The following is a 26,477-nucleotide window of genomic DNA, read 5'->3' as shown; positions in this document are numbered from 1 at the left end:
CCATTGTTTTCAAGCCCAACACAGTTTCAGCAGATAAGTTTCAGCATGAATGTTGTTCTGCTCAAGGTTTTTCCTTTCCACTGTAACTTATTTGTAACTAAGTGCTGTGCTCATGTTGGATTAAAGATGGGCTTGTAAATAATATAAAGAGTATGTCTATCAGAGTCATCAGCTACATTTGTAGAGGGCCAGCCAGTTCTTTGTCAAACAATGTAGTGGGCTGAACTTTCAAACTTAAATAGAATAAATATTGTTGATGTTCTATGGTTTCTATGTGAAACAATAAAACTACGTGTTAAAGGAAATAACGAGTTTGTCCTCATTCTTAAGCAAAGCAGGATAAGGCCAAGATCTCAGTTATAAAAGGGGTGCCTAAAATTCCTCCACAGCGCCCAGGGTGGCAGAACCAGTCATTATGTTTAGAGGGCAATTACTTTATCGCATGGGGCCAGGTAGGTTTGGACGGCTTTTATCCGTTAACAGATAAAATCCTCATTTAAAAACTGCATTTTGTATTTATTCAGGTTATCTTTGTCTAATATTAAAAGTTATTTGTGAATCTGAAACATATAAACAGACAAATATGCAACAAATCAGCAATCAGGGATAGGATTTAGAGTTCTTTATTTTTTCCTTCTCACATTTGACTGAATTTAATAGTCTTCTGGAGGCCTTGGGCTGTCAGCTGATGATCAGTGGTTCTGACTTTCTCTTTTTGTCTGTTTTGTCCTAAGATAGCATGTTTGAGTTGGCACTACACAAATAAAGATTAATTCATTGATTGATTGAATTTTTGCCATTAACGTTGACACTGTGAAGATTTAAAACCGTTAAAAGAAATAAAAAATGTTCAGGTGTTTTCAGAATTCATATATTATTTACTAAGAATTTGTTTAAATATCATGTCCATCTATAAATTGCTCCAATATACCTCACTGAGTCAAACCTGAATATGGTTTTCTCACTGTCAAAGCATCATTTAGAACCCAGAACAACTAAGTAAAGATTAACTTTTGTGTTGAAGTGACCTGTTGCTCTAGCTCGTTAAAAGGGCCTGTCATTTCCTGCTTGGCTGAGTCCATTATGACTGGAGGGTCCTCCAATTACCATAATTATTGTAACCGGATTGTCTGCAGTATGATACCTGAAGGAGGATTATATTTATTATGAGCCTGGTCTTAGAGGGAATCCCCACAGGGCCAAAGCCACACATATGCAAGCATGATCCCACACATTAACACACACTTTTATCACAGAATCATTATAAATTATAAAGAGTATTTACTGAGTTTGACTAATGCGTTTCTCTTCTCGCCGTGTTCCACGTAAGCAAAATTCACCTCCCAGCTTTTCAAGCCTTCCTGCTGCTCACAACGTTTATTTCCACACTGGAACTGACCTAAAGGACCAGAAGACAATAGATAAAATTTGTTTTATTTTTTGTTTGTGATTAATTAGGATTTAACAAGCCACAAAGCCTTGACAGTGGATGGACACATATTTTCAGTGTGTTAAAGAATGACAAAAAATAAGCCATGTAGACTAGAACTGTTATAAAGGAAAATGTATATCAGGATAAAGAAATACAGTCTTAAAGTCTCTAAATAGTTCAGATTGTGTCAGACAACCTCTCCTCACCCCCTTCCTTCTGTCTATTCCACACCCCTTTCTCCTTATCCCCCTGCCCCTTCTCATATCCCTTTCTGCAGCTCGCCTCATCCCCTCAGGCTTCCCTCCAGCCGCTGCACAGCCTGCCTATTATCCCCAGAGGAGCTTAGGATGGCATTGATCTAGTCTCCAAGGTTCCTCCAGATTGTAGCAGGGGGAGCGTGTGCGTCAGAGCAGTCCATTCTTGGCACACAGGCGAAAACTGCTCCTTACTCTGAAGGAAAGTGATGTCTGCCCTCACCTGCTCAAGAATGAGACGCTGTAAACATTCAGGTGAGGTGATGCTGGTTGTCATTGCTTTGGGCCACTTGGGCTGTGGGGCAATTTATCCTCACGTGCTATATCAGATTAGCGAGCTGTGACGTAAGCTAAAAAGACACTTCTGGCTCCTTTCCAAGGGATAGGCTACAACAGGGGTGTACAAACTATGACCAGGGGGCCAATTGGGGCCCATGGTCTATTTTAAGTCTGCAAATTCTAAAACATAAAATGAAATATTGCCCTCATTAGAACATGAAGCTTGAATATGTTGTATTTCATACATTTGACACAAGGCGGTACTGCTTTGTTAACTCTGCAAATAAACATTTTGACAAGAAGAATTCAATGACATGTTTTTCCTTGACAGCAACATAAGTGGTAAACATACTGACAACCAAACTAGTAAATATATCTAAATTCATAACCCCTTGATAAATAAAAATAGAAGGAATAAGGCAACCAGCAGCAGCATAAACTACACTCATCTGCCCAGCTGTAAGCTCTGTCCAGAGGTACAATTTACAAGCATGCCATTCAACCACCAACACCCCTTTAAAGATATTTAATACTCTTTAATCTTTAATACTCTAAAGCAGTGGTTCTCAACGTTGGGGTCAGGACCCCCTTGGGGGTTGTGAGACACTGAGAGGGGGTCACCAGTTGCATTAAAAAAATAGAGAATATTTCTTAAATGATATCAAACTGTAAATTTTAGCCATTTTAATGAAAGTATAAGCATGAAATGAGTTAAATATAAAATAAAAACATTTTATCAGTAGCTTTGGTGCTAGAATCCTAAATAACTGTTCCCTCATTTGGGAGCTGAAAAGCATGTCAAACTGTTATGGGGTTTTAATACTGAAAATATCTATTTGTGCCTATTTTTAACCACTTTCCCTTCACAATTTTGCCACTATCAGTGACAACTTTCATCAATTTTTGCACAATTTGGACCGTTTTTTTTGCCACTTTTTACCCACTTTGCCACTCTATACCGTTTTTACCTGATTTTAACCAGTTTTCATCACTTTCCCCCCCACCACTTTGAACATATTGTTTTCCCCCCTTTGTCAATTTTTGCCTATTATTGCTTCTGTTGACCCATTATTAGCACTATCAGCCCCTTTTTACCACTTTTGATGCCCATTTTTTCAAATTTTAACCACATTTCACTATTAGTGATGCCCATTTTTGCCAGTTTATCCAATTTCTGCCAATTTTTGCCTATGTTTCTGCCTCTACCCATTTTGGCCAGTTCCAACCACTTTTTTCCACTTTTAAACCCCATTTAATCAAAATTGCCACCTGTTTTTACCACTTTAAACCCATTATAGCCATTCTTTTCTCTTTTTTGCCACTACCAACCCATTTCCATTACTTTTAAAATCCCATCTCCCCACTTTTTTCACCAATTCTTGCCATTTTTTACCCATTTTAGCACCTTTTAACCCACTTTAATTCTGTTTTTAAGAAAATGGGTTTACATTTTTAAGAATAAGATACTAAGGCACAAATGAATAACAAAAAGATATTTGGGATTTTTGTTGCTTTGGTAAAAGTGGTTATTATTCAGGATAAATATATGGATATCACGGCTTAACTTAAACATGGGCCCCAAGTTTGAATGGGTCCCAGAAAGCTCCCCCTCATGAGCAGCCTTGTCTGCACATGACTATTCTTGAATGTTCATGGCTGTGAACCTATAGGCACAGTGGGGGTCCTCGGTCTCTTGTCCCTTTATTTTGGGGGTTGCAGGCTGAAAAGGTTGAAAACCTCTGCTCTAAAGGAGAATTGTATCAAGGTGGCCCTGACATCCGTTTATTTTTCTTCATGTTGCCCTCAGTGGCAAAAGTTTGGGACACTATGGGGTACAATATGGTTATATTTTTTTAGAATGGCTTGATATTACTTCACAGAAGAAGAGATCTAAGGATTGTCAATTAGCCAGTGCAGCTCGGAGGCCCATTCATTGCTGATGTGTGCTTGATATATTCTTGGTCATTTCTGTTAGGGGTGCACAATATTATTGGCATGATATTGGGATTGGAAGATATTACCTTAAAATATTAAATATATTATTGTTAGATAGGAACATTTTTGTTGATGTTTACAGCCAATATATTGGCCGTACATTTTGGCAGTATAAATTAGGGATGCGTGCGGTTAGCCAGCTAAATGGCTAAATTTGATCATCGAATTAGCCGGCGCAAGATTCATGAGTTGGTTTAACTACGAATCTTTCGTTTTTTTATAAACACAGGCCTGAAATTGGTGCAATAGGATTAATATAAAACAGAAAATAAATTAAAATTGCCAAAAAAAAACTTAAAAAGAGTAAATACAAATACAAATGATTATTAAATATAAAAACAGCACACAAATCTTTGTCATAATAAAAGGGTTACAAGGTTAAATACAAACAGCAACATCTTTCTTGAAGCCTCACTCAAAATATTGTAATTAAATTAAAAGTTTCCACAAACACTGCTACCTTTATTCCTACTGTTTAAAGCTCAAAATAGTTCTATTAAGTAGAACTGTGAAGCAAGCTGTGCCTTTAAATCTGTGATGACTCATACTTGTCTGACACCGTGTGGGTGTAACTTTGGACAGGGTCATCCTATCAACTCTTTGCCAACACTATGCCATGTGGACAGACAGGTGCCAGGAGGCCTGAGACACTCCTGTCTCTTCTTTACCATCATCGGTGACGTCAATTACAACCGCGCTGGAAGTCTTCCATGACATCCTACTCTCTCTGTTACACAAACACACACATATCAAACATTCAAACACATCTTCCTTTTGTACAAACTCCAGCTTTTATCTGCTAAGAGGGGAGGTAAAAGCCTGTGCCTTTTGTCTAAACAAAACTGAGCGCCCTTGAACAAAGTACTGAATCCCCTTGCCGCTTCATAGAGGCGGTTCAGTGTTGAATATAAAAGAATTTGATACACTCCAAGGTTAAACAAGATAAGTCTGAATGAGTTTTACCCTCCAGCTACAGTAATCTGTTTCTTACCAACTTTTTTGACATAAATGTCAAAAACTAGAAGTAATCAAGGCTGGGAAACAATTCTTCATTTTTCTAATAGTTTCCACTCTATTCACAAAAAAGAAAGCTTATAAACACGATGTTATTCACTTTTGGAATGATCAAAGGGCAGCTTTTCAATATGGTGCCACTAAGAGCATCCCCTCTTACAGGCTTTACACAAAAGCTCCTGTGTGGGTTTTCTGTTAAAACCCTTGGAATAAAAAAAGAGGATCAGCATGGTTTCTTGGTAAGTGGGTATCCTCACACATCATGTGAGCCTCACATACGCCGTGAAAAGAACTAGTGTCAGGTTGACTGAATAAACCCATTAAGAGAGGGAACTCCTGTCCTCCTACGTCAATGGCCACTAATGCCACCAGCCAGTGGCCTGAGATCAGGATGGATACACCACAGGACAGATGGCTGCCTGATTAACATTCACTGGATGACGTCGCAGGCAGTGACAGACTGAGCCAATGCCTTTTCACTTTTTAGTCACTCTGGGATGGCCAGTGAAAATGCACAGAGGATGACCTCAACTTGGCTTGTCTTGGACTGAATAACAATCTAATTTGGAATCAAAGTTAAATAAGCAATCTGTAATTTTACTATGTCAAAATTTTCTATTGATCCATTTTAAGTTCAATAGACCTTTTAAGACTTTAGACCAGAGGTCACCAACCTTTTCCAACTAAAGATGTACGATGAGGCTAAGAGAGTAGATCTACTTGTACAAATTCACAGAGGAAAAAGAAGAAGTGATATTTGCTTTTTGATCAATATTATTTAATTTTCCCACATTTAAATTATTGTTGACCATCTTCAGTCTATCAGTGAGAAAAGGGAATGAATTAATCACATCATTTTAACAGTCAAGGGCCCTCAAACTAAAAACTAAAGGAGCGACTGAAACTCAGAGTTGGACTTCATGAGCATCAGAGGTTAAAGATCTACTTGTTATGTCTCAAAGATCAACCAGAAGATCATGACCTAAAGGTTGGTGACCCCTTCTTTAGATGATCAGTTTGGAAATATTTGGATATTGGATGGCAGATTGATACCTCCAGAGGCAGTGCTTGTCAGCTTTGGGCCCCAGGCCAGTAGGGGTGCAATGTGCAAAGTTTGAAATGACAGTAGGAAACTTCCCTGATGGGGCCCCATCTGACAACAATCGTACATTGTGATGCTAAGTTTTTGTTGCCCTGTGTTTTATTCACTATGCTTTGTATTATAGTGTGAAAATAATACTAATGTAAACCTTGCAAATTCAAAAAAAAAAAAAACACTTTTTGTTGGTGTCTCATATTCCAATATTCATATTTGTATCATATTTCTCGGCAGGTCACGCATGGTCACATTGTAGTTCTTGTGCCGAGAGCATGTGCTATAAAGAAAACGGTTTTGTACAAGGCTTTCATCCAGTGGAATAAGTTGCCATGTTCTTCGAAAAGGTGGACCAGTAAAATGTGCTTTAAAAATGATCGCAAAAAAAAAAAAATGTATTCATAGAAATGAATATGATCTCTAAAAGCAAGAAATTCTCCACTGAAAATAATGCTTCTGTTAATTCTATGGTTTTAATGTCACAGTCATTCTCATTAATTATGTGTTTAGATGGAAAAAGTACTGCCTCTGTGACATTCTTGCAGAGGAATGTATCAAATTTTGTTTCACTTTTTCCTCTATTTTCTTGAATCTACTGTAGTTGGTGGTGTTTGGGGAAGGATTGGTGTAGGGTGCTGGGTGAGTTGTGGGATTTTGCTTGTGGGTGTAGAATTGTATGGGGACTAAAATGAATATCTCCTTGTGTAATGGTGGTTAATTTGGGACCCCAGGAACACTAGTTGCTACTCTAGTAAAATATAGGGATCCTTTTACATAAACTTGAAATAATACAAACAAAGGCTTGTACTTATCTAAATCTTAATACTAACACTTAGCAAGTTTATGTATTTTTGTCTTTCATGTTTAATCCCTGTACATTGAGAGGAAAGTAAGGAGAGTCAAATTCAGCTCTCTAGGCAATTACAACAAATAGTGCTGCACACAATTCCCTTCAAAACCATATACTGACCTTGGTACACTTGTTTTTAAGTACAATAGATGATACTTTGACTGTTGGACATCCCTTAACGCCAAACTAATCCCTTTATCACTGATTCAGGGACCTGTTTTCATAGCAAAACTACTCAAATTTGGACAAGAATTAAGTGCAGTTAATTTGAAAACTGACCACAGAGTAACTTAGTCTGCCAAACTGTAAACCACAGCAGTGGCTCAAAATGTGCAAAGTTTGCAATGACAGTAAGAAAACCTGCCTGATTAGGCCCCATCTAGCAAAAACAGCTTGTGGCGCATGCAAAGTTTTTGTTGCCCTATTTTTTCTGTGCTTTAAATTTTGTAAATTAGATTGTGATCCTTGTAAATTTTAATAATATACATAGCAGACTCTAGAATCACTCCTGGATACTACTCTTAAGTCCGTAAACACAGCTCTACTAGCTTAGCTTAGCATTAAGGCTTGGGCCCAAAGGAAACTATGAGACTTGTCAATAGGTGACAAAATCTATCAAACAACTGAGGGTTTGGACAATTTCATGACAACTTTCAGCAACTTTTTATGTCAAGGTCTATGGGCAATCACAAGACATAGTTCTGTACACAATTCCCCTCAAAACCATAAACTGACCTTGGTACACGTAAGCATTAAATGTGATACTTTAACTGTTGTACATCCCAAAACGCCAAACTATTCCTTCCATATCAAAGATTCTGGGGCCTGTTTCCTTAGCAAAAATACACAAATTTGGACAAGAATTAAATGCAATGAACTTTAAATCTGACCAGAAAGTGCAGATCAGACTGAACATTCAATCTGTAGCATTCATGTGGAGTAGTTATTGAGCTTGTGAATTCAGAGTTGACTGAAAAACAGCAACGGCACACTCCACCCCCCACCCCTCAACAGGGTCGATCACCTTTAATAAATTCTCAGTCTGTGGGAAACACTCACTGCCCCCCAGGTAGATTTTTCAAATACTGGGAGTCTACCTGGCCTTCAAAAGGCTGTTTCTTTTTCCAAACACGCTCTCCCTCCTCATACCCTGATTCAGATTTAGCCTTTTACGTCTGTCTTTCATATTGACAAGCAGTCCCAGGAAGCTGACCTGAAGTTCAATGCTGTATTTTGCAACTCTGATTTACTGCACAGCATCCTGTTAACTTAGTAGACCAAAGAGCAGTACATACCACTGAGAGTTGTTTATCCATTTGGTATTCAAAAACCCATACTGAATCTATCTCTCCCTCAGCAAACTATTGAGGAATAATTTAACTTCTTGATTTCAATGTTTAACGTGTTCAAAAACAAAGATACACACATTAAAGATAACAAAAGCAACTCTGGGTGGCCGGCAGGCTAATGAGCTATCACTTCTAAACAGTTAGCAATTAGTGTTCAGCAGATTATTTATTCTGTGTTGCACAACGGAGCCCAGCAGGATATCTTTACAGACTACAAATCTAGTCTATGTTTGAACCAAAGCAAAGCCAAAGCCGTAGTAGCTATAGCAAACAGAAGACTTATCTTTAAATTATTGTCACCCTAGGGTTGTAACAACACCAGAATTTTGAACTCCATTATAATACTGGTAAAGATCAAACAAAATAGATATCTGTTTTGATACAACAGCATAATTAAAAACAATTTGAAAAAGTGAAGATGTGCTACAACAGTCAAAAATAAGCTATAGAAACACAGTTTCGGATAATTTCCTATTTTTATACCTAATAATGGAAGCACACTTTTTTTTTGAAGTTGCCTCACACTAACAGTGTGAGTTAAACAAAGATGGAAGTGGTGGGTCACAACTGAGTCCTTCACTGTAGGACGGAGTGTTGCAGCAGGAATGTTAAACCCATATTTTCCCCCAAACACAGGCGAGTTACATAAGGCAAGACCACACTCCATTTACTTTGACAGGAGGCCCACCAAAAATAAGCCTAGCCTCAGCTACCTTTGTCCTTTAACCTCCCTCCTGACAGCGAGACTAAAGCTTTAATTTATGCCAGAAGGGAAACCCAGAAAAAAAAAGTTGGAACAAAGTGCCTGCATGTCTCAACATCCCACATGTCTGTCTACTCCAGCATGCAGAGATGCTTAAGACACATTTTAACATCCAGTACTCTTCATCACAGAGAAATGCTCTTGCTTCAAAAACATGCTTCAAAGTATATTGAAATTTTACTGACCTTATGTGTTTCTTTGTAATTTAAGCACTGGACCCTGGGCCATAACTAAGAGTTATTATACGCTTTACTCCACTTAATGGTGTTGTTGAGAAGTGTTTTTATGAGTGAGTCCCAAACAGCAACCTTCAGTGTAGGAAAATTAAACCAACATCGGATTGCAAAAAACTGCAGTTCCTCTAGAGTCCACTTGAGGCTTGCTCAAAAACTCCAAAAGTCCCATTAACACCTATTCTAAGATGCCCAGCTGAAGTAAGCATGTTTACAGCCTGGTTTAAAAAACAAATTTGGTCTGAATAGCTAATTATTATCATTATTATTATTATATATTTTTTTTAGTTTACCAGTCATCCTTATTTTATTATACCAAGACTAAGAGTAATCCATAATGATGGCTGAGTTGCAATACCAATTCTTTACTTTTTTAAGCTTTTCCACTGCTCAAAAGTTAGTGTCACTCATAAAGGGAGAGAAAAAATATTTTAGGCAAGCAATAAAAGGTCAAAGCAGGGTTGAATTAACAGGATTAAGTATAGTTTTATTTGATTCTTCTTTTTACATTTAATTTTTTATCCAACCAGTGGCCATTTTTATGTGGCTTCCTGCTCTGTTGGGAGGTTCAAATGCTAATGTCATCTTCTTATTTTCACGTTGTACAGTTTTAAATGTAGGTAATCTTAAAAAAAAAAAAGATTTCTTAGCATTAAAAAGACAATTAACATTTAAAGCAGGCAACATAATAGTCTGCATTTTAAGATATAACAACAAATGTAAGTAGTATTTGCTCTGATTTTACAACAAGTAGCACTAAGGATGTTCCAAGTGACTATTTCCTTATTCAGCTTAACGTGCATTTAAATTGCATTAAAATGAGTCTAAATTGGAGAAAATGCTCAGAAAAAAAGTCAAATTCCTCACAGGATTGTCGTGTCAGTGGGTACATGACATGAGCCCTGCTGAGTATACTGACTCAAGTGTGGCTAAAGTTCCACCAGCCTTCGTTCTTCTTTACAGATAAATATCGTGCTTAAAGTGGTTACTCATCACTTCCGTTGAGCAGTTACAGCAAGTGTGACATACACACAACTTTATTTCAATTTTCTAATAAGAAAAGAGGTCATACCTCGCTGTTCATACAACATGCTAACTACTAAACTTCTCATGTTAATGTCTGCAAAGTGCCAGGGAAAGCTCTGACAGAAAGGCAGTGGCCATTAACTGAAACTACAGTGGCTACTAGTGGTGTGAGGCTTTATTACAGCCTTGAAAGAGCATTTGGCTGGGATTTCAGGCCCATGTTTATAAAAAAAAGAAACAAAACAAAACAGATTATTTTAGCCAATTTGTAAATCGTGCACCAGCTTATTTGATGTCCAAATTTATCCAGCTAATCATGCACATCCCTTGTTAGCCCCACCACTGCTTAGCTAAACATCTTAGGGAACCATCCTTTGTTTAAGGGTGGTTTATGGGCAACAATGTTTAATAATGTTACATAAGGGATGGCTCCTCCTCCCTTTTCTTAGCTTTTCATTATCATTTCAGCAGTAAGTGTGTCAATAAATTGTCCAAATTCCCTACAATTTAAGGACCTACAACTTGTAGCTTATCTATGACTGTATTAAATAAAACTAAACCAGCCAACTTTGAGATCTGTTTATGGTTTTCTTTAGTTAAAAATGGGGCCTATGAGCTGTAGATATATGTAAATACTGGTTTATACTGTGATGTTAAATCCATGTCATAGCCATGCTGTACTGAGCTACACCACCCTAAGCACCACATAATTGTGCACTGGTATGACCGCATAGCTCTGCAATATTCTGCCTACTCTACTTGATTGTGTACAGAAAATCATGGCAACTGAAACTAGATGTATTATGTTGGAGTTAAGTTGGATAACTACTGAGCAGTAGTTACAGCAAAAGAGAAAAAGAGATGATGTTGGAGGAGATGGAATGTACAGCTGTTGAATTAGTTGTGGCAGATGACAGGAATGTGGATAAGGAAATGTACTCTTGATAATTGTCGGAAGTTGGCAAGTAGATTAATTGGTTGGTTGTATGCAACCTTAATGCATAGTCTTATGTGTAGGGTTCTGAGCTACAGTGGTGCATAAGCTTTAGGTATGTCGGGTGCAAAGGTCATCAAAGGGCCCCTTGTGCCACAACCCAGGGCTGGAGGGGAATCAGAGTCAAGCTCGACACATTAACACACGTGTGTCACTCGGCAGCCAAGGTCAAGCCTGACGGCATCTCTTTTGTCTGGGCCTTTCCGCCTGTGGTAAAATGCCTCGAGATCACTGCTGGTTTTCAGGCCCTTGCAACATCTGTAGCAGGGGCTCATGGCAACCTTACTACCTGCCCTAGGCCATGATAACTTGCCACATCCACCCCTTACTCTGTCCTATAAGTATGGATTTTATTTTTTCAACAGATTATTTTCCCATGCCCCTGGTAATATGCAAAGACAGCCAGTGCACAACCTGGGTCGTCTCAATCCTCCCTAACGCCCGATGGTACCCTCAGGTGGGCTTGCTCACCATTAAACGCCTTACTTCAGTTTTGACCCAAACATGCTTGAAAGTTCTGTACCACACTGTACGTGAACTTATAAAATATGTTATGGCATTTGATGCAGAAGTATAAATTAGGCTTGAAATGTAGGTCTTGTTCTTGGGTAAATAATGCAAAAATGTGATTTCATTCATGTCTTCTCCACTTTTAAAGCAGCAAAATTTCAGCCTTAAATATGAGAGGGAAGAGACACTAAAGGAGTGCCTTTTGTTCCATCCTATGTCAAAGCGATGCCTTCAAAAATGAAGGTCAGTGTCTTCTAAAGCGACCTGATTGGTTGACAACTAGTCAGCATTGCCTAACAGCAGCATGACCTGAAGTGCCCAGATAGTAGGAGATGATAAGGGCACCTCTCCCCAAAATGGATTCCGGACTGGAGTGTGGTACCCTTCAAGAACAGAGACGAACAGTTTTACATGAAAATGTTTCAGTGATGTTTAAATAATTAATACGGAGAAGTTGTCATCTTAAACACCTGGCCTAAATGTAGTCCAAGTTCAATTTAACAAGAGACATGTTTTCTTTGTTCATTTTTTTGCATCCTTAAACAACACTTTTCATTAGCCTTCAAATCAAGTAAAACTTAAGTCATAATGAGCCAAAGACAAACACTCTTCCACCTTTAACTTGCCACACAAACACTCCAAACTTTCAATTTGCCCCAGCGTTTCCTCGACCTCTCCGTGAGGACGCTGGAATTAGATGAGTATTGATTTTACCATCCCACGCTCTTAATAGTGCTTAAGAAGTATGTCTCTTGCTAATGTACACAAATCACAGGCGCGACAGTCCGAGTGAAGTGCTTCTGACCTAATCTAATCCACTTCCTGTGAGGTTTTGCTACAAGGGGTGAACTGTCACAGACCAGGATTACAGAGTCTTAATCTGGAACAATATATTGGCTTAGTCAGCTTTCTCAGACATACTGTGTATATTTGTGAGGCTGCATTGATGTAAACATGTGTGTGCGAGACGGTTTTATGTGTCCATGTGGGACAAAACATATCAATGAGTTGTTAGGGGAGGTGTCACTCTCAGTGACAAGGATAATGACCTCCCAGGTAAACCTATAAATATCTGTCAGTGTCGCATGAAGACAGAGAGAGGAGGTGTTTTGCTAACCCTGAACAATGAAAAGACCCTGATCACAGAGTCGTGGCTAGACTGTCAGAGAGGGCTCCATCACAAGTGCAAAGATAGACAGAAAAACAAAAACAAATGTTAAGCACTAAGAAAAATCTATGTCAATAAACAGATCAGTTGTGAGCTGAACAGTACAACATATTCACAAGTAAACAAGAGGATTTAAAGGGTCAAAAATATTCAAGACTCTTGATCCCAGTCTTAGAACATTAGTTCCCAGCCTGGGGTCTGGGGACCCTAAGGGATGACCAAAGATTTCCAGCTTTGTCTGCTCTGACACTGTCAAAATAATATACACTCCCCTCCAAAAGTATTGGAACGGTGGGCCCAATGCATTTATTTTCGCTGTAGACTGAAAACATCAACTTTTTGTTTGACACAAAAAGACAATTACATTTCAACTTTTATTTCCAGGTGTTTACATCTGGATCTGATACACAACTTAAGAGATAGCTTTATCTGTAATGGAACAACACATTTTTAGGTGAGCAAAAGTATTGGAAAAGATAGATTCAAAATATATTAAAGTGAGTAAACCTTAATATTTAGTTGGAAATCCTTTTCTTGCAATACCTGCACGAAGCCTGTGACCCACTGACATCACCAAATTTTTCCTTTCTTCTTTTGTGATGCTTTTCTGGGCTTTCACCACAGCCTCTTTCAGTTGTTTGCTTTGGGGGTTTACTCCCTTCAGTCTCCTATTTAGCAGCTAAAATGCATGTTCTATAGGATTTAAGTCTGGAGAATGACTTGGCCAGTCTAAAATGTCCCACTTCTTGCCCCTGATGAACTGCTTTGTTGATTTGCCAGTGTGTTTTGGGTCATTATCTTGCTGCATGATGAAGGATCTCCCAATCATTTTGGTTGCATCTTTCTTTAAATTAGCAGACTTCTGAGTTTATTTTGCTGCTGCCATCATGTGTTACATCTTCACTGAAGATTGACAAGCCCGTCCCAGTAGAAGCCACACAACCCCAAGCCATGGCATCACCTGCACTGTGTTTCACAGATGAGCTTGTATGTTTGGGATCATGAGAAGACCCTTTCTTTCTCCAAACTTTAGCCTTTCCATCACTTTGGTAAAGGTTAGTTTCTGTCTTATCAGTCCATACAATTTTGTCGCAGAATTTTTTAGGCTCATCTCTGTACTTTTTGGCAAATTCCAGCCTGGCCTTCCTGTTCTTGCTAATGAGTGGTTAGCATTGTCTGGTGTAGCCTCTGTACTTGCTGCTGATGTCACTAACAGTTGTTTTAGGGTATTTCTTTACAGCTCTTGTCCACCATCAACTGATGCTGTTTTCCTTGGTTTATCCGTTTGACCTCTGTTTTTTAGTACACCAGTGGTTTCTATGTTCTTCAGGACGGTCCAAAGGTTGTACTGGCGGTCGCCAATGTTTGTGAAATTACTCTGATTTTCCATCTTCTCTCAGCTTCAGAATTTCTTGTTTTTCACCCATAGAAAGATCTCTGGTTGTCATATTGGTTACACCTCTAACTATATGCAGTCTGCACAGGCAAAACACAAATCTGAAACTGAGTGTAGACATTCAGTACTATTTATTGTGTGAATAATCAATGTCATTGGACACACCTGGGCAACAAAACACACCTGTCAGTCACATTTTAAATTACTTTTGCTCACATGAAAAATGGGTGAGTTCAAACAAAAGGTACTGTCTTCTAAGTGGTGTAGCAGATCCAGATGTAAATACCTGGAAATAAAAGCTGAAATGTTGATCTATTGTCTCATGTTCATCTTTTCATGTCAAACTGAAATGTTTTCAGTCTACAGCAAAATTAAAGGAATTAGCCTCACTGTTCCAATACTTTTGGAGGGGGCTGTACATATTAATATGGAGATAGATAGATACTGTGTATGGCATGTGGCAAGACTACTAAAATGGTTTATACCAACACATTTTAGGAGCCTTAGAAGACAATAGGTCAAATAAAAGTGAGAGAAAGTTGTGTTCTAATGTGGATTGACACGTGTTAGGACCTCAGGATTTGATCTACTAGTGTGCAGATTGTCTTAATCACTGTTGCCATCTAGTGGGGAAATATGTGAACTGTTTTGAGTAATATGGGCAGAAGACACCTTAACTTTGCACCATTTCTATTATACCTCTAGAGGATAGACATTTTATTTGTCAAATTAAATTACTATGAAACTTAGTATGAAAACAAAATTTTACCTTCAGCATCAGACTGACACCTCAGCTGTGAGAGGGAGCATTACTGCGGTCTTTCATACCAATTGAGGATGCATGATATTGGATTTTTGCTGATATTCACAAATTTATTTCAGCCCATATCAATATCAAAACCAATATTTTATATGTAGTTCAGACCTAAAACATAAGTCCATAAAACACATTTTAAAGTTTGAGGAATGAAGCTAAACAAAGAAAAACATTAGCTTATGTAGGTCAGACAAATTGATTTGTACATACAGCTGATATTTACAGTCAATATAGGCTGATATTTGCAGCAAGTAGGTTGTCTGTAATCACGTCATCCCAAATTCCTGACCAAGGTCAGGAAGTGGGGGACAGCCTAATGGAATGAATGGAAACGGGGGGAAGTTAGTACTTTAAAGCTTGAAATGGACCTGTACACTGCATTTCTTATCTGAAAATTTCTACATACATTGAGTACAATCCCCACACTTGACTAAAAGTGTTTTTTTCCACAATTTAACCAATTTACCTGGCAAGGGGGCGATCAACATCTCAATTTACTCTGTCCTGCAGACCACCAGATGAAGGGAGACAAGAGTCAAGAGAAGTCTTGTACTGAGCTAAGTGGTTAGCTGAACCCCTTTAACATCATAAAGTCCTCATTTTGTCACAAACATGCTTTTAATTGAAACGGCGATAAACTATTAACCCAACAAACCTTGTTGGGCAAGCGACCGAGAAATGATGTGCTGCTCACGAATGAGCCTGTTCTACCAAACAACTCTTTTATGTTAGCCACAGTAGCTAGCACCTGTTTGAGTTCCAGTTTCCTTTCCTCCCTCCTTTGACATCATTTAATCCACCTTTACAAAGCCAAACTGGTACCAAATAAAGAGCTGTTTGGGAGCCAAACAACCAGCTGTACTGAGCTGAGACAAATGATCTGGATCTCTTAAAAGAGGTCGATTTCCTGTAACGAGTGAAAATGGACAGACATCGGCTTAAGAATCACAGGCGAGATCAGAGTTAAATGTGTTAAACCAGGCAAAACTGTATTGAACCAAACTGAACCGCTTTGTGGAAACAGAACCTAAAACATCATTGTGTCACTGCCTGCTGCCATTTCACCGAAGGTTTTTGCAAATATTTTATTTTTGCCTGAATTTTTCACTACTTTCAGGACACTAACCCGCAATTTCCACATAGGACGACTGCGCTGCGCACCGAAGGCGAGCGGCCTCGCCCACTGGAAGCAACTGGAATTGCGAATTCATCCAGTAATAGTATGTCAGCAGCGGACTATTTTACCTTTGGGGCTTTATTAATCATCCTTTCTGTATATGTCCATGATATTATTGCTTCCGCCATTGGGTGAGTACATAAGGAAGTTAAAAGGTTAATGTTTGCTTAAAGAATCTGTGGTTTTATGCAAAATTCTTTGGCTAAATATCCCCAAAAGTTAACTTTTCCTCATTAATAGTGCCGTTGTAGCTCTGTGACCCACTGACCTCTCGGTGACCCTTTGCTCTCACTGCAGGATGAGACGTAATGTTGATATAGTGATGATTTACGATCGGGAGTCCGTGCATTGTGTTGTATTTTGAAAGAACCAGATATTCTACGCTTGTGACTCCCTCTTCTGGAGCTTTCTGATCGATGGATATTGACGCAGTTTGGCAGCAGCCGACGCTGAAAACAGACCTGCAGCGTATCTCGAAGCGAAGCGGAAAGAAATGTCGGTCCAGGCACACGCCGCTGCTGGTCTGGAGCACCAGCTGCCGAAATGCTCTGATAGACAAGGGCGGGAGGGATGAGCTCCGCAGTATGATTTACCGGCGTTTCGCGGCACGTTCACTGTATGTGGAAATTGTAGGTAAGTATCTTAAGAATATGGAATGCTTTAATGTTTGCACTTTGAATGGTTGGCATAGTCGTGAACATCATAATGAACTTTATAGGCTAATATCTGACACCACTGGTATCATGCTGATAATATCATACATCCCTATTACCAACAGCATTTTGACTGTCCCAAAGCAGCTTTATCTTGTAATAACAGAACCACCCTGTAACCCTCGTCTATCCTTTACTATAATGACAGTAAATCAACTTTTTTATTAAACATGCTAACTGTCTAGTTTGTATGTCACTTTCCCCCTTATGAACACAAACCTAAACCTGCAGAAAATCAGTCATTAACATGGATTTCATCAAACTAAACATCGTTTTATCATATAAATGTTTCTAAACTGAATTTCGGTATGCAAGATCATTTCTGCATGTGTTATGATGAGCAGAATGTACTAAAACCACAAAAATACAGAAACATTTTACTTAAATCCAAGTTTAAGTTGGTAAAAACCTTACCTTTGCCGTTGATGACTTCGTTCTCTGTGCGCCATCGAAATCCAAACTATTGGGCACATTAAAAAGGGCAAAGTATCTGTGAATCATTTCAAATAAAAGTGACAGACACACTGTATGCATTACTGAGTTTCTCTGAAATTAATGCTCCGTATCATCACTCAGTATCTGCTCGGTCTTTGAACATTCATTAGCATCGAAAAGAATTTATTTCAGCTGAAGAATTCTGCGTGTCACTGTTTCACTGCTGCCAATGTTAAAACATTTTGCAGCTATGAAGCATTTGTTCATGTGAATATTAATATTTCTACCATGTCCCTTTGTGAATGGGTCTTTTTCATTCAAATGCTCACTTTACTGTTGTGCAATCTTGTGTGAATGTGTACAGGACCTCAGACAGTTGAAATGAAGTGCCGATGAGCAGTGATTGGAATGCAGTCGTTAGTATTCTGCCTGTGTTGTTTCACAGTTCTCACAGCACTCGCTCTGTCTGTGCAGGCATCTGCACACTGTCACACCTCATTTACCCAACACAGCTGATCAAAATTTGACTAAACTAGTGGGAATGATGCAACTCAGTGCTGCATTTGCAGACATCAACAACTATAAATAATTGTTGAGGAAATATGTTTTTTGTAGGGTGTTTTGCAGCCAGCTAGACTGACAGTTCAAGAGCTAGATTATAGATCAACAGAATTTTAATTATAACTACAGGGCCTCTGATAAGGATTGTTTATTTTAATATGGGCGTCATCTGCCGGTCAGCTCGACAACAGTCTGAGATTTTAGTCGACTTTGAAAATATTGCAGCACGGCATCATTACACATAGCAGTGCAGCTATAGAGCCAGTGCCCTTGGGTTTCACATATTGTCTGTTTTAAAGCCTGGCTTCAAACCAAAGCAGCCCATGGCCTCTAGAGGCTGAGCACAGTGCCAAAACACATCAAACCCCAACATTTATCTAAAGTGGAGCAGTACTAGTGGAGATAAGTGTCTGACTTATGAAATATTAACCTTTACTCATTGAACTTCCACTGGGACAATTAGTTTTAGTGGAAAAATAGATCACAATGTCTCCGACAGCTGTGGTGTCCATAAACACTGAATTATTCTCTTTTTATACAATTTTAAGTGCACAGTATGTAAATCCCCCACCAGGGGGCTCTCAATCAAAACAATAATAAATAATGACAAGTAGAGACACTGCTAAGCTCTGCCCTCCTCTGCTGCTGCTTACTTTTGTTCTGAATTGACAAGTCTGTTCAGTAACAGTGTCAGTTTCACCAACTAAAGGTACAAACAATATTTATCAACTGCCTTTTTTATGAGGAATTCAAGACTTAGACTAAATAAAAAATAGATCTTGATAATAAAAACTCTGACAAAAGTATGTTTAGTTTTTGCCAAGGATACTTAATCTAGACTAACGGTGTAGCACTGAATTGTCGGACATTCAAAACCCCTTGTAGTGCTTTAATATCTCTTTACATTTATATTAATTTAACGATATAATGAGTAACGTTTTAACTAAAAGTAAAGACAAAAATGTAAGGACTTTTGACGGACAAAAATGTTTTATTATTCATCGTCTAAAACCAGGCTTAAGCTTCAAGAGTGAAAATGACTAAAATGTGACAAAAACTAAAATGCATTTTAATCTAAAGACTAATAATAAGAAGATAAAATTTTAAAAAATGTCAAAATTAGCAATGTTTAATACAATCTATGAAGTTAACAGCAAACAACCATTTTTGCTTCATTGACAAATTTCACATTATGAGGGAGAAAAGCTGTAAGAAGATGCTTTCTTTTTTTTGCCCTGTGAGCCACTTGCAAAGCATTCATGGTTAACTTGTAGCATTAACCAGGAAGACGCTGTAAAGGTCTCCTTGAGAGGGCAAAAATGTATTAAAAAATGTTCACTTTTTCTACTGATTCATGTATTGAGGGTTGGTGTTATTTATATTTGTTTCTAAAACTTGTGGGGGCTTTTATTTTGAAGGCAGCTTTACCTGAGTGAGACAGGATATGAAGAGACAACCTTGTGCACGGAGTCTAGGTGTCCTGTCTTAAACATGTTTGCACTAGCTGACCTAGCGGTTAGCTTAGCTGTTAGCATTTATTTCTTTGGCCTAGCCTGGCATCTTGTTTCAAAGGCCTTTAAGGTTGGCCTTTGTGTTAGATTTTTCTGTATACGCATGCATACGTTTTATAACTTGACACGCCAAAAGGATGTGTTTCACACATCCATCTGGGACACCTTCAATACTAAGCGTTTGGGAAAGGGCAGAGGATTTGAAAAAGCCAGGAGTGTGACTGGATGAATGTTCTGTCTGTCACATCTTTACAGGCCAATCAGAGCAACAAAACGTGACGAAGCCGCGACCGAGGTGCATGTGTGCAGCTACCAAGGAATAACGCTAACCATGGCAACTATACAGATGTCAGAATACAACTTTTGTCGATTTTGAAAAGACAACAATTATGTTGTTCTTTGTTTTGTTTTGTTTCATTTTCTTTTGTTTTTTAAGATTTATTTTTGGGCGTTTATTAGATAGTGGAGTACAGTGGATAGACTCGGAAACAGGAGAGTGGGGTGAGACATGCAGTAAAGGGCCACAGGTCAGATTCGAACCCGGGGCCTGTCACTTTCTAATCGGGCCCAAACAGTTCAGATGGGAGCTTTGCAAGATGGATTCGCCAGTGAGAAACAAGGAAACCGTCGTATCCATCTGCTTTGCAAGGTTATACTTTTTAGCCGTAGGCCTCTAAGGATTGAGGGGGTCTACCAGAGCCGAGCTAGACATGTATCAACACAAGTGTCGCTTGGTAGCCAAGGTCAAGCTCAATGGCATCTCTTTTGTCTGGGTCTTTTCACTCCTGGTGATACGCCCATAGACAACCGGTGGTTTTCGGGTCCTTGGGACATCTACTGCATGTCAGGGGCTTGTGGAAACCTTGTACTACCTAGGCAGTAACCTAGGCCATACTTACTGCCACATCTACGCCTTACTTTAGCCTTGACTTTTGGCTCAAACATACCTAACCGTTCTGCACTGCATTGTATGTTTTAGATTGTATTTTTTTGTGTATATTTTGATTACTGTGTGTTTTTGCTGTTGTTTTTAACAAATAATTGTGTCAAATGTATATTCTGTAAATCTTGTAAATATCTTTCATTTTGCTCGTGTGGGTTATGTTTTCGTGATTATTCAGTTTTGTAAGTTCTGTTTTTCTGTTCATTCTCTCATAGCTCTTATGGTGTCTTTGTAACAATCTTGAGTCTTGAAAGAAAAATAAACCAACAGTTTGAAGAGTGACCCATTGCTCAAGCTACAGTCCCTTTTAACAGCTTTTCTCTCACATTATGTGAAATTCATCAATGAAACCAAAATGTTGGTTTACTGTTTAGTAAATACACCTCATGGAGTTAAGTTTTAACTAAATAGAACACTCAGTTCAAAACTAGAAAATAAGCAATGGACCTAGGCAGAGCTAAGCAGCATATATCTACTTGACTAGGAAGTGTCTAGTGGTGCCATGATTTTAGTGTGCTCACAAGTAGGGTCAGAGCACCTTGGCGACATGACGAAGTAGCAACAATTGTGTTTAAAAAATGAAGCCAATGTGCAAGTGCAAAAAACTGCAGCTCTTCAAGTGTCCACTTGGCTGGCTACATAAGCCAAAGTCACATACTCACTATGTGATGAAATGCCCATCTTTGAAGCAGAAATAAAAAATTAACAGCCCAGTTCAAAAAAGATTTGAACATGATGCGAGTATTTCTTAGAACTTGTCCACTTTGTCTTTAAGAAGAATACGAGTTATGCATAAATAATTATGGGCATGGCTGATATGACTGCAAGCCAGCACAATGTAGCTGTTTAGGAGGCTGAAGAGTGGCTTCAGCTTCACCGCTGTCTATTTCTTGGTTGATCTAAAGTTAGTCTGTGTACTTAACAATTATGGCTACCACAGATTGAGATTCACAGATTCAGTAACCAAATAGTTGATGCCACTCAGGCTTTGTCCAACATTCACTACAGTCTACAGACAGACTACACAGCCTATGGCAGAGAAGAATCATCCTAAGCTGACCTTTTACTTCAGCATTTAACCAGTGTTACAGCATCAAACTAATGAGCTGCCTTATTGAAAACAGTTATCACCAAGTGGCATGAGGCCCTTGCCATTGTACACACTGTCAGACATTTGCTTAACGCCTACTGCTGCTCTTCACTGACATTCATCCCACCTTGTTTTCCTTGTATCTGCTGAGATCAGCGATGCAGTACTCCTTAAACAGCTTGTCATAATACTTCTTGGCAAGTTCTTTTTCCCTGGAATGAAATGAAGCCAAAGTGTGAGGCAGAGGAAAGTACAAACAAATCTGAAACAAGCAGATTTGTGTCACCAGGCACAGACTACTTGTGGATTCAGAGTTCAGAGCCCATATTTTTTGTGCAAACATTTTAAGAGGAGAATAGAATGAGTAGCTGACAGTGTGATCACCATGTCATGTCATCCTCATCCTCGTCCCTCCAGAGGAAGCGATGATTCTCACGCAGCACATCCATATCTGTCTTGTCACTGGCTCTGAGGGACAGAAAACATCAGTAAAGAAAAATCCCAAAAGCAAAGTAAAGAACAGGGTTTTTTCTCTCATTTTTAATTCAAATTAAAGAATTTTAAGACTCAAAGAAAGAACATTTTAGAATATAGCTTTTCCATCGATTATCATCAGTGCTTTTCAGGTGTCTTGTGGGACTCAACTTCATTGATTCCTGTTCCCAAAATATCAAATGTTTTTTGGCTTGTTTTACAAGAAGTCTCATAGTTTTTAGATTGCCTTAGCCTTGCTAATTTTTTTGTTTGTTTATGGTTGGTAAATGCGAAGGTTCCCAAGAGTACAGTGACAATAATTCTTAAATGGAAAGAGTGGCACAACCAGGACTCTTCCTAAAGCTAGTCACCTGGCCAACCGAGTAATGGGGGAAGGAGGGCCTTAGTTAAGAGAGGGGACCAAGAACTTGATGGTCATTCTGACTGGGCTCCAGAGATCCTGTGTGGACATGGGACAAAGTTCCACTGATCTGGGCTTCATGGCAAAGGTCACAGAGGCCTCTCATCATTACAAAACACATTAAAGCCCACTTGGACTTTGCAATGAAGCACCTAAAGGACTCTCAGACTGAGAAACAAGAATTTCTGGTCTAATGAACCAAGATTAAATAGTTTGGCCTCAGTTTTAAAAATTGTGTCTTGAGGAAACCAGGCAACACTCATCACCTGCCCAATACCATCCCATCAGTAAAGCATGGTGGTGGCAGCATCAAGCTGAGGTGGTGTTTTTCAGCAGCAGGTGCTAGAAGACCGGTTAGGGTTGAGAGAGAGCTGAAAGGAGCACAGTACAGAGATATTCTCACTGAAAACAACCATGGCACTCAGGACCTCAGACTGGGCCAATTGTTCATGTTCCAACATGAAATTGAAGCACATTGATCTCTGGTCCAGAGATGTTCAAGTCCACTGACGGTCCCCATCAAACCTGACTGAGCTTGAGAGGATTTGCTAAGATAAGTGGCAGAAAATCCCCAAATCCAGGTGTGAAAAGCTTGTTGCATCATTTTCAAGAAGACTCCATGCTGTAATTGTCCTATAATAACCCTAACCCTAAGGACCCATGGGAACTCTGTATGATAAGAATGACAACTAGAATAACTTGTGTTTTTTTAAATATAATTTGATAAAAATTATGTATATACTCTGCTCGACGCCGCAGGGGTTAGCGCTGTTGCCTTACAGCGAGAAAGTCAGAAATGCGGAGTTTGCATGTTCTCTCCGTGCATGCGTGGATTCTCTCTGGGTACTCCTCCCACCACTAAAGACATGCTCATTAGGTTAACTGGGACTCTAAATTGGCCATAGGTTTGAGTGTGAGCATGCCTGGTTGTCTGTCTCTATGTGTCAGCCATGCGATTGACTGGGGACCAGTCAAGGGTGTACCCCGCCTCTCGCCCAATGACAGCTGGGATAGACTCCAGTCCCCCTGCGACCCCGAATGGGATAAGCGGTATAGAAAATGGGTGGTAGTGTATATACAATGATCTTATGTGGATCAAAAATTCTGGCAAATTTTAGCTTTGTCACATTTGAGGGTGTAACACGATACTTACCCCGAGCGTCTGAAGTCAGCCATCTGTCCTCCATAATAAAGAATGTAGTCAGCAACAAATTTCTTATGACGCTCAAACTGCAAACATCTGCTGAGGACTTTTTTTTCTTTAATGTTGACAAAAAAAGTTCCTTCACTGCTTAGTTTTAATACCATTAAACTTGATCATATTTTCCATATCGATAGCAGTATTAATCTACAGCCATCTGCCATTATGCACCAGTCAAAGTAAATTGAAAAGGATACAGCATTCATTGATATCAGGTGGGCTCTTCTGTTCCTTGCTTCCTCTCTGAAATGTAGAAAACAAAGGAGGATGGTTATCTGGACACATTGGCCATAATCTGATGAATAAACAAGCCTCTTGGAACAGTGGCCAATTCTTTGGGGCTTCCCATGCAGTCAGGGGTTACAAACAGTGATTTCAGGCTTCTTTTCTGTGTGTTGCATTAGTTTATAGTCTTATTAGTAACTTCAGAAACCAGAGCTTCAGAGCTAACTAGTTGTTGGCTGCACGTGCAGGCAGATATCAGTTTCAAGATGTTATTAAAGCTAAAAAGTTTGATCAATACCAAATGTTTTTAGGGTTAATCTAAAGATTATAACGTGCAGAGGATAACATACCAGCTTTTTTGCTCTCTACAATGACTGTTTTTTTGATTATCCATACTTAAGGAGTGCACTGTGTGTAAGATAACTAGCTGGGTAAAAAGCAAAGCACTCATACAGCTGTGGTTGCATATTGAACAATGTACCACATAGGGAACAAAGAACAGTCAAGCCATTTAATTTCTGTTTGAGCATTCTACTCAAGCTAAATTTCTCCAAAACCTTTAACAAATGGTGCATAAAACATGAACAATGGCATGACAGGGGACCATCCTAGCACAAAGAATCACTTTCTCATTTGGTGTTATTGGAAGTATAATGTCATGCCACAAATCATCTCAGCAAGGTAATACTTGAAAATTGGAACATATTATTAAATTCTGGGTTATTAGGACATCCTGAACAATAACTAAAGTGAGATATCCCTATTTTTGATAGTGTCATACATCATAGGCACAAATGTTGCTGATTAAATTTCATGTGATTGAATGATTTCATTTTGCTATTGCCTGCAGTTCTCATATATTGTTGGATAAGACATTAACTACGACATGAACAGGTAAAATGCATGGGTCTAAAAAGAATATGGTGAGTACTAAGCTCTGTCATGATTATCATGAAAAAAGTAAACTTAATGACTCTGCTATTTCAAAGCACCCAACAGTACCTGTCCAGTTCATTGGAGTGGAAACTTCGATGAGCCGCCTGTGAGTGTCGACCTTTCTGGAAAGGCTTCTGTAAGATTTCCTCCTCACGTTTCCTGTTAAAGGCATGAATGAATACAGAGAGTTTGATAAAGCAAAAAAAAATCTTGAGGCAATTGACTCCAGACTATAGCAAAACAGATAATTTAGTAACTCATTCTTAGTCTTTTAATACTAGTTTTTAATGATTGATGAGGGTGGTTTTAAACTGGTTTAGCTTCAGGACACACCACCACCTCCTTAATGAGGAATCACGACCAAAACTTAAAATTTTCAATCATGATCAAAATGGGGGTATTTAGACTTGAGATGGAACAATTTATGTGACTGAAGGAAGAGATTGAAACATTTCCGTCAAGATAAAGCAAATCATTGCCTTTCTTCTACATATTTTTTTCCAAGTACACATCTGCGGCCCACTTGAAATGGTTTTGTGATCCACTTTTAGGTTCCAACCCACCAGTTAAGAGCCAAGGCTTTAGTGTAGTGCACAATTTTGAAGTGAATATAAAGTATAATAACAAGCATGTAATTGTGTTATATTTCACCTTTTAAGTCCTCTCTCTGAGGGCTCTCCCTGCCCTTCATCATCACTGAAATCAGAGTCATAGCCGCCCCCTCCATGCACCTGAGGAAACACAGAATCCATTGGTGAGATCACATACTTAAGAAAGGCATAGCTAGCATAAACTTACGATATAGTTTGTGAAAAACAGAAACCCATTCTAGTTTACACAGACGTCTCGAAAATAATCATATCCATTTTGAACATGTCAGATTACGGGTGTAACGGTTCAATCGGTGACTGTGTTGAATGATTTCAATTTATTGCGTCCGAGATTGCCGTAGTTACAGTTGCAGTCCTCAAGTTTTTGTTGTTGCTTTGTCTTGCATTATCATGTCTAAGGATAGTCAGTAGATATGCACGTAGTGAAAACAGAACAAAAACTCGCAGAAACGTCTCCGTTTCCAACAGCTGCTGATACGACGACAACCACACTCATTTAGCTGGCAGTTAAGACAAAACACGAGTGATAATCACTCACGTTATTCTTTAAAACCTGATACTTTAAAACCTCACGACAAACCAAGTCACACCATGTCGGGGACAACAAAGAAGAACTACTGCAGGGTTTAATTCTTAAAATTTTAGATAAAATGTCATACAGTTTAGCAGTATCAACAACAGTAAACAGTTGCGTACGTATACTGTACATGCATACTTTCTGCTCGTAATGCTTCGCATTAATGCTAGCTCAAAATATATACCGCTAAATTTCTTCCCAGTTCTTTGTATATTTAAAGATACTTTAGGGCTTAAAGACGACGGATACCTTTACAAGATTATCCATGAGTTTCCACACGTAAATTTCTTGCAATGTTTACAAAATGAAATTACGTCGCGGGAAGATGACGCAACGCAGGAAGGCGCGTGATAATGACGTTTAGCCTACTTTGAAGTATTCGGCCGAAAAAAATGTGAATAACTTCATTCTTCTAAAAGAAATAGT

General features: G+C 38.8%; 1 protein-coding gene across 2 annotated transcripts in view; it reads right to left on the bottom strand.

Moving 5' to 3' along the window:
* fra10ac1 (FRA10A associated CGG repeat 1) overlaps positions 1 to 26,388 on the bottom strand; it is a 32,880-nt gene extending 6,492 nt beyond the window's left edge. The window contains exons 1-9 of one of the 2 annotated variants that reach the window (XM_041814931.1): positions 26,301 to 26,388; positions 25,515 to 25,594; positions 24,930 to 25,022; positions 23,900 to 23,945; positions 23,655 to 23,731; positions 21,991 to 22,074; positions 21,734 to 21,818; positions 17,481 to 17,526; positions 1,286 to 1,399 (exon numbers count right to left, since the gene is read on the bottom strand). In XM_041814931.1, coding sequence (XP_041670865.1) covers positions 1,286 to 1,399; positions 17,481 to 17,526; positions 21,734 to 21,818; positions 21,991 to 22,074; positions 23,655 to 23,731; positions 23,900 to 23,945; positions 24,930 to 25,022; positions 25,515 to 25,594; positions 26,301 to 26,318 — 643 coding nt within the window. In that variant the 5' untranslated portion in view covers positions 26,319 to 26,388. The remainder of the gene's footprint in view (positions 1 to 1,285; positions 1,400 to 17,480; positions 17,527 to 21,733; positions 21,819 to 21,990; positions 22,075 to 23,654; positions 23,732 to 23,899; positions 23,946 to 24,929; positions 25,023 to 25,514; positions 25,595 to 26,300) is intronic. The other variant, XM_041814932.1, reaches the window with a different exon arrangement.
* Between the last annotated feature and the right edge of the window lie 89 nt (positions 26,389 to 26,477).

Source organism: Cheilinus undulatus, linkage group 20 (genome assembly GCF_018320785.1).
Source record: "Cheilinus undulatus linkage group 20, ASM1832078v1, whole genome shotgun sequence".
NCBI lineage: Eukaryota > Metazoa > Chordata > Actinopteri > Labriformes > Labridae > Cheilinus > Cheilinus undulatus.
This window is presented reverse-complemented; position numbering and strand designations above follow the sequence as displayed.